At 36.9% G+C, this 13902-nt stretch overlaps 1 protein-coding gene across 1 annotated transcript; it reads left to right on the forward strand.

Annotated features, from left to right (window-relative positions):
- Positions 1-4715: 4715 nt before the first annotated feature.
- On the forward strand, positions 4716-5099 carry LOC138873542 (uncharacterized). Its single transcript, XM_070152012.1, has one exon. The coding sequence runs from the start codon at positions 4716-4718 to the stop codon at positions 5097-5099; it is 384 nt and encodes a 127-aa protein (XP_070008113.1).
- Positions 5100-13902: the final 8803 nt, after the last annotated feature.

The raw sequence follows: 13902 nt of genomic DNA on the forward strand, positions 1-13902 counted from the left end.
TTGTAAGACTTGTATCCACTTTTTGATCCATATTTAAAGGAGAAAAAGGGGACATAAAACTTTTGCTACAGAATATGTTTCACCTTATTGCATCGAATATAACAGAAAATAATTAGATCTCAAATATATATGTCCACTTCCTAGGTTCAAAATGTATGTCTCGGAATAATTTTTTAAAACTTAACTGTATTAAGAACTAAATCATTTGGTAGTATTTTCATCCTAATTCAATAGGCGCTTCTAATTGTTTCTAGACTTTGAAATATTGATGTTAAATCCAAACGAGAAATTAGCAAAATAAACGTATTTGATAAGTAATCTGATAAAAATAATAATTTATTTATTATCACAATTTAAATTAACCCATAGTTTAAAAATCTTTATATTTTCAATTAGAGCGTATAATGTTGGAAGTAAAGACTAGTGGAGATAATAAATTTATGAAAAAAATGCATAACCCCCCCCCCCCCCCCCAATCAAAGTAGTTCTCGTCTTCCCATTGTGACCTCTTAAGTATGCGGAGGTCCTATTGGTATTTTCGTTTGCACAGCCATTGAAGCGTGTGAGAAGCCCTGAATCAATGTATTTTCCATTAAATCGTTTTGCTCTTTTTGTTCCCTTTTACTTTTCTTTCTTTCTTTTTCTTTTCAATCGAATAGTAACATATGTTGTTGATTGGATTGGCTATAGACTGCTACCTGAAAGGGAGTGATGTTTCCCCATTGTCCTCGCTTTTCTTCTTCGTGAATCACGATGGTAAAGGTGATCGCTCCATACTCCATAATTAAGTCGAGGAGAGAATTATTGGCAAATTACATAAACGGCGTGTCAAACTAGCTTATAAGTATTTTTTGTTTATTTACACGTTTGGTAAAATTAAAAGTGCTTATAAATTAAAAATAAGTCATAAGTTGGTCACCCCCAACTTATCAATTTTTAGCTTATAAGTACTTTAAGTTTGACCAAATTTTTTACTATTTTATCCTTAAAATATTCCTTTTTAGAATAAAACTCCTACATCGATACTCACTGTCTCAAGTATTTTTTTTTCAACCTAACCCTCCCCCCCCTCTTCAAGTCTGCAATTCTCATTGACTATTTAAGATAAGCAAATTCTCTATTCCTTTGCATATTTATATCTATGTGATTGTGTATTAATCTTTGAATTGTATGTAATAAATGAGGATATATCAAATTTTTGGTGTATTGCTTTCTAAGTGTTGTAGTGATGAAGACAGTGTTTGTTTTTTTTTTCAAATATTTTGTCCTATTTAGGTTTATTTTTTATTGAGAAACTTTTGTCAATTTATTAATTATTATAACTGATGCTTATATGTTTATCATAAAATAAATTATATTTATCAGAAAAATTATCTTATCTAAGTACAGTTGTATTTAAAATAAAATGGCAAATAGAATATTTTGTATTTGAATTGATCTGGAATCTAAAATTTTAAAGAAATTACGCCCTTACAAGTGTAAACGGTTCTAAAGTTATTTAAGTCATTTTAACAGAAAAAGAGATTATCAACACTTTTTTATCAAGTACTACAACGACTTATTTTCAATTTCAACACTTGTATCCAAACACGTAACTACTTATTTATTAAATCAGTTTCAACACTTAAAGGTACTTTTCAACACCTAATGTTTATCAGCTACTTCAAATTAGCTAATCCAAACGGGCTCTAAGTTGTCCTCAACGATCAGGCAAACACCTCAACTGAGCTCATTTTCAGCTGGACACTTCAAGCCTACAATAAAGTAAGTCAACTAAACACTCGATCTTTTCAACTCACCTCGCGTGAAATACACTATCGGATTCATATCAAATGAACAAATGAGAAAATGCCATGTGTAATTGTAATTAAAAAATTTGCCACCTAATATTTAACCCCAAAGAAAAAACAGTGATAACTAAAAGAAGAAAAAAACAATAATACCTAGAACTGCCGCCCGTCCTCCTCCTCTCCCATTTCCTTCAATAAACATTTCATCTCTTTCTCCTTAATCACCATTTTCATTTTCACACCCTCCTCTTTTGTTTTCTTTTTCTTTTTTTTTTCCAGATTCATCTCCTTCAGATCCCTCTCCTTCATTTAGCGTTAACACTTGACCGGTGTACTGCTGCCACCTAAAATGGTCAAAACCACCGCTTAACAGCCCTGCCATCTTCCTCCATCGGCCCCAACACCGGGTTTTGCTCAAAAACCAAAATCTACAATAACCCAAGACCTTTCATCTCTCTTCCTTCCCCATTGTTCCCCTCTCCATTACTGACTACATCTTCTTTATTCTTCTCCTAAACCACCGCTACTTTCGTTATAGTCCTCGTCGACGCCGCTAATGACCACAACATCTCTCGCGCCCAACTTCTTCTCTACATGAGTAATTTAGCTTCTTTTTTACAAAGTCATATTGGTATTTCGGAAGATGGCTGATTGCCTTTTCACTGGTGGATGGTGAGTTGTTTGCTGGGTGTTACAGTGGCGGAAGTGACATTTTGGGTTGGCTGTTTGATGGACTGGTATTGTAGGGGTTGGAGTAAACATTAGTTAGTAATTTAAGTTATTTACGCGCTGAAATTGGATTGAGAAATACACAATATGCCATATCAGCATGAGGTGTTTAGTTGACTTTCTTTATTGAAGGCTTGAAGTACTTACATGAGGGTCATGACAACCCTATTTATTAAGTCTCAAAAAAGTTCAGAACATTTGGACAATTGAAGAAATTTTTCGAGCACCTGCGGAGGTACATCTTGAAATTGAATCCGGCAAAATACGCGTTTGGAGTCCCTACAAGAAAATTATTAGGATTAATCGTAAGCAGAAAAGTGATAGAATTGGACCCATCAAAGATCAAGTCCATCCAGGAGCTGCCACCACATAGGAGTAAGAAAGATGTGATGAGTTTCCTGGGCAGATTGAATTACATCAGTTGTTTCATAGCCCAGTCCCCAGTAATTTGTGAACCTATCTTCAATTTGTTGAAAAAAGATGCTTCCACAAAAATGGACAGAAGAGTGTTAGAAAACCTTCAACCGAATTAAGGAATACTTGTCAAATCCATCAGTGTTGGTTCTCCCGAGCCCAGGAAACCATTGTTACTATATCTACCAGTTTTAGATAATGCCTTTGGATATGTGTTGGGACAGCACGACGAAATCAGGAGAAAGGAGCAGGCCATCTACTATGTAAGTAAGGATTTTACAACATACGAGGCCAAATACACCTTGATAGAAAGCACTTGTTGTGCTATGACTTGGATCGGCTAGAAACTAAGGCATTACATGTCAACATACACTATGCATTTGATATCTAGGCTTGACCCGCTCAAGTATATCTTTCAGAAGCCAATGCCCACCGGAAAGCTAGCTAAATGGTGAATTCTCCTTAGCGAATTTGATATTGTGTACATAACCCAAAAGGATATTAAGGGACAAGCTTTAGTTGACCACCTCGCAGAGAATCCAATGGACAGGGATTACGAGCCGCTCACCACGTACTTACCCGACGAAGAGGTATTATTCGCCGAAGAAGATATTGCAGAGTCATAGTCTAAAATGAGAATATTTTTTGATGGAGCAGCAAACTTCAAAGGAGTAATAATTGGGGCAGTGTTAATTTCGAATTCCGGACAACACTATCCAGCATCAGCAAAGATAAGATTCCCTTGTACCAATAATATAGCTGAATACGAAGCATGCATCCTTGGGATTAGAATGAAAGTCCACATGAACATCAAAAAACTTTTGGTCATAAGGGATTATGATATATTGATACACCAAGTCCAAGGAGAGTGGTCTACCAAGAACGTCAAGATTAGTTACATTGTGTAAAAGAGTTATGCAAGACGTTCACGAAGATTGAGTTCAAGCACATTCCCTGGATCCAAAACGAGTTCGCTAACGCCCTTGCAACTCTATCATCCATGATTTAACATCCAGACAAGAATTACATCGATCCTATCGAGGTAGAGATTAGGGATCAACATGCATATTGCTTCCATGTAGACGAAGAACCAAACGGTAAACCATGGTACCATGATATCAAGAGATTCCTTGAGACAAGAGAGTACCCGGAGAATGTTATAATAGTCAGAAACAAGCTCTCAGGAGGTTGGCGAATCACTTTTTCCTTATTAGGGAAGTCCTGTATAGGAGAAACCCAGACTTGGATTTTCTGAGATGTGTAGGTGTCGCTAAGGCAACCAGATTACTGGAAGAAATACATGCAGGAACATGTGGACCCCACGTGAATGAGTTCACGTTAGCCAAGAAGATCTTGAGAGCTGGATACTTTTGGATGACCATGGAAAGGGATAGTATCCACTACGTACAGAAGTGTCACCATTACCATATTCACAAGGATTTCATCAGTTTCTTCCTTATGAGTTGAATGTGATGGGTTTGCCTTGGCCATTCATTGCTTGGGGCATATATGATTGGACCTATAGAGTTCGCTGCATCAAATGGGCACCGCTTCATCTTGGAATCCATCGATTACTTCACCAAATGGGTCAAAGCATCTACCTACAAGGTCGTCATAAAAGAAGGTAGTGGCAAATTTCATTCGAAACAACATCGTCTGCCGATTTGAGATACCTGAGTCAATCATCACTAATAATGCCTGTAACCTCAATAGTGATCTCACAGGGAAATCTGCGAGAAGTTCAGAATCATCCACTGCAACTCCACAACCTATATACCATAAATGGATGGGGCAGTTGAGGCAGCCAACAAGAATATTAAGAGAATTCTGCGAAAGATAGTGCACAATCACAGGAAATGGCACGAGAAACTATCCTTCACCTTATTGGGTTATCGGACCACTATGAGAACATCAACTGGGGCAACGTCGTACATGTTAGTATATGGCACCGAAGTTGTGATACCCGTGGAGGTCGAGATACCATCTTTAAGGGTCATCCAAGAGGCCAAGTTGGACAATGTACAGTGGATACATGTCAGACAGGAGAAACTCATACTTATTGACGAGAAAAGAATGGATGCAGTATGCCATGATCAACAATATCAGGACAGAATGGCCAGTGCATTCAACAAAATAGTGAAGCCTCGCCAGTTCACACCGGGGTAATTAGTTCTAAAGAAAATCTTTCTCCACCAGAAATAAGCAAAGGAAGCTTCGCACCTAATTGGCAAGGTCCTTACGTGGTTCACCGAGTGTTGTTAGGTGGAGCTCTGATCTTGGAAGAAATGGATGGAAAAGTCAACACGAGGCCCGTCAACTCAGACGCAATCAAAAGATACTATGTTTGAAGGCAAATAGAGTTAGGTTTTGCTGTAACAGAACTACGTTCAACCTGACTTCCCACGGAGGGATATGTAGGCAACCCACGTAAGTTTTGATTTCTCTCCCTCCTTATGGATACGTAGGCAGTTTGAGTCAGACTCGGCCATTTTATTCTTAATCTCATCATTTTGCATCTATTGTAATCAAACTACATCTTAACCTGATTCCATTTAGATACGTAGGCTACCTGAGTCAGGCTTGGTCATATTTATCATATTTTTATCATCATCCACGAACTACGTTCAGGCCTAATTTCATTTTGGATATGTAGTCTACCTAAAAGGGTTCAGCCATAACCTTAGGAAAACCTTTGTAATGCATTAGTTCGAACTATGACGGAGCCCCAACGGCAAGTAGTCGCATCATGGAGGATCGACACCAACAGGGTAAAGTTTTCAAGGATCAACGCTCGCGTTCAAAGAACCTTTCGTAGCATATCATAATCCGGAATAACGACACTTGCCTTAAAACAAAAAATTTCAAAAAAATATTTTCTTAATGTAGCAATTTGTTCCACCTATTGAACTTTGTGGTGTAGCCATATCAAGGGATGGGGAAAAAATAATGATGTGGTCGACACAGACCAACCCCCTATTCCCACTAAGAATTTTTCTTTGAGAGTAAGGTCAACAGGACGCAAAGAAATGTTGGCATTACGCTGGGGCAAATGATGAATGTGCCATTTTCTCAGGATTATCATCCTTCTTCCTTAATCTAAATTTTTTGGTACAACTGAAACTAATTCGTGAACGTTTTGCAGGTATCTTGGAGTCGGATCGCTAATGCGGGAAAGGCACATTGTACATAGCAAACCGTCTACTTATCCAATCAGAGCACCTTGTACAAAATGAACGGTTGGCTTCGCCAATTAAAGTCCTTTATATAGCCAACTGCCTACTCAACCAATCGGAGCACCTTGTACAAAACGAGCTGCTGGCTTCGCTAATTGGAGCCTTGTATATAGCAAATTATGAGCTCAATCCATCGAAATATTCTATACAAATAAAACGTCGGTTTCACCAATCGAAGTCTTGTATATAGCAAACTGTTCACTCCATCAAAGGAAAAATTCGCACCGCCGCTCCATCACAACGGAGGCCAGAATAGTCAGTTGCAAACCTCATCACCGATGTTCTGCCAATCGATGGCTGCAACTTAGCTCCGTAGTCAAGGGTATCTCTTGGTGTTATTATTTTGAATGTTTTGACGTTTTACTCATGCAACTTCAGGCATGATTACGTTTGTAGTCAAATTGCTCCCAAGTAGAGATTACTTTACAATTTTCAATAATAAGCTCTCCCAACAAGCGGAGACGCACTCTACAAATCAAGCTCTCCCAATAAGCGGAGATGCACTCTACAAATCAAGCTCTCCCAATAAGCAGAGACGCACTCTACAAATCAAGCTCTCCTAATAAGCGAAGATACTTATCAGTGCAAAGCTCTCCCAACAAGCGGATACGCACTCTACAAGTCAAGCTCTCCCAACAAACGGAGACACTATTTAATGCAAAACTTTCCCAACAAGCGGAGATGCATTATAAATAATCGAGTCAAGTTCAAGTATCCTATCATTCCGATCCCAAAAAAAGGCTCGCCGGCAGTCATGCATCATCATTCCTATATCATTTACATCACATCTTAACATATACTGCATTGTAACATATGGGTATGTGTCCGTTTCATTTTTGCAAAAACAAACATTGCAACGTGGAACTCTTTCTAAGCAGCAGACCAAACTACAACACTATGAGAGACAACAAACTCATTAGCGGACCAAGAATCCAAGCCCAAGCTCAAAATAATCAGCAGAACTCTAATTCTTCAAATCTTTCAAGTCAAGCCGTAAATTCAAGCTATCATGAATGCCAATCCTCCGCCTTGCAGTATGGTCATAATACGATATTAGGGCAATTCTTACAAACAACGCTTTCTCAAAGTCCCAACTCCAGAACTAATGAGGTCTGATCTTCGTTAAGCCCAAGGTATGTAAGCAATTCAAAGCCAGAACTCGGCCCAATTCCCTAAATTTTCTCTTAGAAATTTCCTAAATCCCGCAGCTCATAATTTGCGTGCCATTCCTGCAATGTATGCCTAAAGTCAGGACAAATTTGGCTTTGGTTCAGTTTCTTTGCCAAAAAACTCTTTCATTGTCTTCGGTTAAAGAGGGGCAGTTGTTGACGGCCAATTTTGACCCTCCCTTTTTAAATTGATTTACTTGTACTTAATAATTTATAATAAATGTTTTGAAAGTATTTTCTGTCAATAAATACCTATTTTTTACAAATTAGTTAAGCATTAATTTTGAAATTAATCACCCAGTATTAATATTGTGTAATTAAAAATATACTTAATATTTTAATGTTATTAAAATAATTTTTAAAATAACCAACAGAGGTTTTATAATTAATTTAACGAATTACTTCTTGAATTTTGATTAATTAGATTACTATGTTAAAAATTCAAAATTAGTGAGTATGTTTGGTATTTATAATTTTACTATATTTATTTGGAAATAATTAAGTAAATTTAAATTAATTTTAAAAAGGTTAAAAGACTAAAAGGCTACAATTGTAATTTCTTAATTAATTACAAATTGGCTATTAGTTAAATTATTTTTAGCCCAAAATATCAAGCCCAAATCCGGACCTGACCCAATCCAAACAACCCCTTCATTCCAAGTTGGCAATCCTTGTCAGTCCATTTAAAGCAATCAGAGCACGCCATATCACCAGTCTCCCTCACTCATAGAGAAAACACAACAGATCTGGACTGTTGATCTATTTCATCAACGGTACGTGTTTAATCTATCTTTTCTTTTATTGTTTAATCTCTTAGGGTTTAATCATAGCCATTGAAATTAGAAGATTAACGGCCCTCACATTTTCTCCTTAAAATCATTTAAAACCTAAATTATGAGGGTCGTTGATCTAAAGAATCAACGACCCCTAGAGCCGACCCAATCCCCTTCAAACCCTAAATCATTTCCCTACTGTCCAGTCGCCCTTTTGTCCCCTTTCTCTCTTATTTCTCTCAAACCCATCACCCTAATCAGTCAAGGGAACCTTGCACAAATTCGTGCAAGGTCTTAAATCACCCAGAAATCATCATATCTGTCTTCATTACCCACGATCCTTGCTGAATTTTTCCCATACCGTCTTTAAGATTCAAACGCCCAAATCCGAAAACCCTAGCTTAAACATGAAACATCAAATCTTCACATTTCTCGTGTGTTATCTTATTGAAGCATGCATGGAGCTTCTTCAGAGTCTCTTGATGAATATTCTATACCCAGAGGTCAAACACAATGACTTCTGGGTCTCCGAGCTTTATCTACTGATTTTTACTTCTAACGGTCAGCCTTTCCCTTCTTCAGGGAAAAATCACTACTGATTTCCTTCTGTATTCTTCTGATTTCACCCACTTTTCTAGCATCATCAACCCTCTGTCATCTTCCACTACTGAGTTTGAATATGTAGAACCTTAAGCCCATGAATGGCACTATAAATAGAGCCTTGAATGCTCTCACCAACAAGACCTAAAATTTGATACGAAGTATCAAAACCACTAAGATTTCAAAATCTTAAGCTCCCACACATCAATTTTTGTTTCTTTTTGTTTCCGAGTTTTTTCACTGCTCAAAAGCTTGAAGCTTTGGTTTTCATATGGCTAAGTTAAATCCGTTTGGTCTGCTATCCTAGAAAAGGTCAGTATACTTTCACCCTTTCTTTTTTGACTATTTTATTCGAAGATCATGGATATGCTGATATCTTTCTATTAACTGTTTTCATTTTTGATGTTTTTCATTAGTTTATAGTTGTTTATTCTAGTTTGTAATGATTTGGTGTTGATCTATAGTCATCTGTTATGCTGTTAAGTATCCCAAATCAGTATTGATTTAGTTGTTATGTGACCTTGATGACTTCTATTCTGTATCAAATAGTTTATACGATTAATTTCCTTAATATGCCATAATGACTTCCCATTTTGTCTAAATTTCAGATCTTTCTTTAATGTTTTATTGTGATCTTTGTATCTATAACACTAATTTGTATTTAAGGTTGCTGTTTGATGACTCTAACTAGAACATATATGAGTGCTCATGGTTTAATCCTTCACCAGTTAGCTGAAGTATGTGAAGTTTAAGTGTTCAATATGCTTTATTTCTTCATATAAGTGTTTGTTGACTCCAAAACAACCTTTAAATCATCATTATGAAAGTCTTATATATGTGTTTAACTGCTAATCACATCTGTAAGTTTCATTAAGTTAACTAAGTCAACTCTTATGAACATCAGAAACTATCTCTGCATATATTCTATTATGATTAGGTCATCTTTACTGAATTAGACTATAGTCACATCTGCTGCATCTGAGTATTAACTATTTTATAAGTTGGGAAGAAATCCATCATGTTCAAATGTTAACCTTTAATCTGTATAGCTGAATTGAGCCTGCTTAGTATCAGATATTCCCTGCCTTTAACCTCCTTAATGACATTGTTGACCTGACTTTATAATTATTGAAACTCATCCTATTTTGTAAGATCATAACCTAGTTGAAACATCTATGCGTGTAGTTAAATGAAAGTTCTGCATGAATCTCTATTTCTCCTTCATGATTTCATGCTTCTGTGCACTGTCTTGAAATTGTATCTAGTTCTCTCTTTCCCTTTAATATGAATTGAAGTTAATCTGTGAACCCTAAGGGAAACTTCTTATTGCTACAACTTGGATATAATAATTTGCCTATTTCATAATGAGATTAACACTCTAGTTCTGTCATCAATTTCAAAGTTAACTATGACTGATAGTCTGAGATCTTGTTAAGCATTCTTAGGAGTTCCATTTGAAATATGTAAACCTGTAGTCATGTTAAAAGCTATGATTATATTCTGGTATTTTCACAACCCAAATCTGTAATAGATCGTGACTGCACCTAACGTCGTTGTTAGGCAAGCCCACAAGTGTAACTACAATTTATTTACCCCTTTTAAATAATTTTAATACGGAAGTTTGTCTTTTTAGAGAACACTTCAAACTAGATTTTATGCAAATGCGACCAATATTTTAAAAGAAAATACCAATATATAAGTGCTACAAATTCTCTAAACTCGGTATCACAAGTACATGCGCAATCTAGAGAATATACAAAACTACTAAAGCTATTGTCCGAAAGTAATAGAAAGGAATAGTAAATAAGATAGAGGGAGACTATGGTGCTGCGGATCGTAGCAAGTCAAGCAACTCACCACTAAGTCTCCGTAGATGATCGACTATGCACCTACGTGACCACCGGTGGAACCTATCTCAGTACCTGCACATCAGTGTACATATGTAGCGTGAGTACGGAAAACAATGCGTACCCAGTAAGTATCTAGTCTAACCACGAAGAAATAGTGATGAGGGGTCGACTTGACACTTACTAGAGGTCAATAATAGTAATGTAAGTGCATAAAGTAGACATGGTGAGCATACAACATGTATCAATGAAACAAATAAATGAGCTAGAATAAATACAACGAGAGTCCATATCACATCACCAACATCTCATAATTGGCCGTGAAGGCACTACTCAATTACCCAAACTGGAACCCGTTTCGATTATTAAGCACGAAAATGCCGAGGAGAATGGCCTGATCCCATAAGCATAGTGGTACTTAATACTGCCGAGGTGAACGGCCCGATCCCATAAGAATAATGTTACCATCATACTGCCAAGGCGAACGACCCAATTCCATAAGAGCAGTGTTACCATCGTATTGCCGAGGCGAACGACCCTATCCCATAAGAGTGGTGTTATCGTATTGTCGAAGCGAATGGCCTGATCCCATAATAGTAGAGAAATTTACCTCGCTCGCGGAAGTACTTGTGAGACAAGAAGACATGGATTTTTCATATTTATTAAGTATTCCCCAAATTCTTCGAAATAAGAAGGCTAAATCGATAATTGCAAATTTAGTTCCCTAGTCTTAGATCTAATCAAAACAATTAATATGCATGATAATTACAACAGTATAATTAAAACATCAAGGTCTCTTCTAATTTCCCCATACTTTTCTCCAATGAGCATGGTTTTGGGCTAAGCATGATGTGAATCAAAGTCTACCCGGACATATCATGGAATATAGCTACTCATGGACTCTCGTCACCTCGTGTGTATGTAGCTCCCCACACAAGTAATACACAACAATAATATGCCTAAGGGGATGAGTTCCCTCTTACAAGGATAGACAAGAGAGTTACCTTGTTCCCAATCTCACTTCCGGTTCACTAATCCGCTCTAAAACCCCCAAGTCGATGTCAAACAATCCGAAACTAGACAAATGTTATATAATTTAATCAATACATATTTAAAAGTTCATAATTTAGCTTCTAGAGTCATAACCCAACCCAAATTGGAACATTCTTAAAATTCGTCCCCGGGTCCACGTGTCCGGATTCCGAATTTTTTTGAAAATAAATATTACCCATAGCTCACGAACTCAATTATATAATTTTTACTTAGTTCCATAACCAATATCATGGTCAAATTTCATTTTTATCAAAAACCTAGATTTTTAACAAATCCCCCAAGTTTTCACAATTTTCTCATGTTTAATCTATCTAAAATCCCCATAATTAACTTGAAAATGGGTAGGTGTTACTTACCTTAGGATGTTGATGAGAATCTCCCTCTAAAGTGCTCTCAAAATCTGCCAATATTAAATGAAAATATGAGGAAAAGGTCTAAGTCCCGTAATAAAAGCCCTTGCACCAGTTGTAGATGTCGCATTTTCGATATTTGGTTCGCAAATGCGGTGGTCGCAATTGCGACAAAAGCATTGCAATTGCGAAGTCTGATCATTTCTGTCCAGGTCACATTTGCGACCCAATGCTTCAAAAATGCGAAGTGGGGTTGATCACAAAAGTGAAGGAAAAGCTCGCAAATACAAGCCCTGCCTTGCCCAGACTTCATCGCAATTGCGAAGCGAGGTTCGCAAATGTAAACAAAACCTCGCATTTGTGATACCTGAGGCACCAACAAAAAACCCCCAGAAAAACTGAAGTCCTTCCACCCCTCCGAACACGTTTGAAACACACTCGAGCCCTCGAGGCTCCATACTAAATGTCAACACAAGTCTAAAAACATCATACAAACTCACTCGCACGATCGAAGCAGTGAAATAAAATCTAGAATCACGAATCGGACACCAAAATGCATGAATTAAATCATGAAACTCAAAAGCTTCTAGAAACACTTCTGCACGTCTGGTTCCTATCAAATCAACTCGGAATGATGCCAAATTTTGCGTAAAAGTCATAAATCACCATACAGAACTATTCTAGAGCTTGGAATTAGAATCGATCCTCGATAACACCAAAGTCTACTCCATACCAAACTTAAAGAACTTGGAAAATCTCCAATGCGCCAACTTTCAATATTAAGCGTTAAAACGCTCCCGAGTCATCCGAAACCCGATCCGAACACATGCCCAAGTCCAAAATCATCATACGAACCTATTGGGACTATCAAATCCCGATTTCGAGTTCGTTTGCTCAAAACGTTGACTTTAGTCAAAAAACATAACCATTATAGGCTACTATTAAGGAACTAAGTGTTTCGATTTCAACCCGAAACCTTCCAAACCTAAACTAACCATCCCTACAGGTCATAAAACAATAAAATCACATACAAGGAGTATTAATTCGGGGAACAGGGATGTAGAGCAAAACGACCGATAGCGTCATTAAATTTTCCACCTCTTAAACAAACGTTCATCCTCGAGCGAGTCTAGAATCAGACTCGGATTGCTGAAAAGATGCGGATATCTGCTCCTCATGTCCTCGTCGGCCTCCCAAGTTTCTTCCTCGACTGGTTGACTCCTCCACTAGACCTTCACCACAACAATCTTCTTGGCCCTCAACTAGCGAACTTGCCTGTCAATAATGGCAATTGGATCCTCTTCATAACCCAAACTCTCATCTAGCTAAACCTTGTTGTAATCCAGCACGTGCGACTCTTGATATCCAATTTTTTCCTATGTTTTTTTATACCCAAAACACTTCCAAAATAATATATATGTGCATATATAAGCACATCAAAAGGTTTTGGCATTTTAATGATTTTTAAACCAATTTATGGCCTATTTTTACACCATAAAATCCAATAATTACTCCCAAAGCTTTCCATTTTGGAGAATAATTTATTTTATTCTCATATTTACACCAAAATATATCCAGCATGATTTTTGCACATTTTTTTACAAATTCGTTTGGTATTTTTAAAGCCAAATTGCATATAATTGCAATACTAGCCTCTTTAAGATTTAATAGCATTTTATAATTACAAAATTGATCCCAATATTTTCAAATTAATATTTATATATTATTAGTTGACTCAGTGCCTTTAATTTGCTTTTAAAACATTTTTACTATTTTTATAAAATAATAAAAGGAAAAATTGGCTATTTCAATTGTAGCCTCAATTCATTTCAATTATAACCCAAATTCCATTTCAATTTCAGCCTGAAATCAGCCCAATTTCGAACTCAATTGGACCAGCCCAATTCATTCAAACCCATCCCCTTGACCCGTTTAATCCTACCC

This window comes from Nicotiana sylvestris, chromosome 7, assembly GCF_000393655.2.
Source record: "Nicotiana sylvestris chromosome 7, ASM39365v2, whole genome shotgun sequence".
Classification (NCBI taxonomy): Eukaryota; Viridiplantae; Streptophyta; class Magnoliopsida; order Solanales; family Solanaceae; genus Nicotiana; species Nicotiana sylvestris.

Bases quoted from the DNA above. Each gene is read 5' to 3' on its own strand.
- LOC138873542 (XM_070152012.1), top strand. From the start codon at position 4,716: ATGGATGGGGCAGTTGAGGCAGCCAACAAGAATATTAAGAGAATTCTG.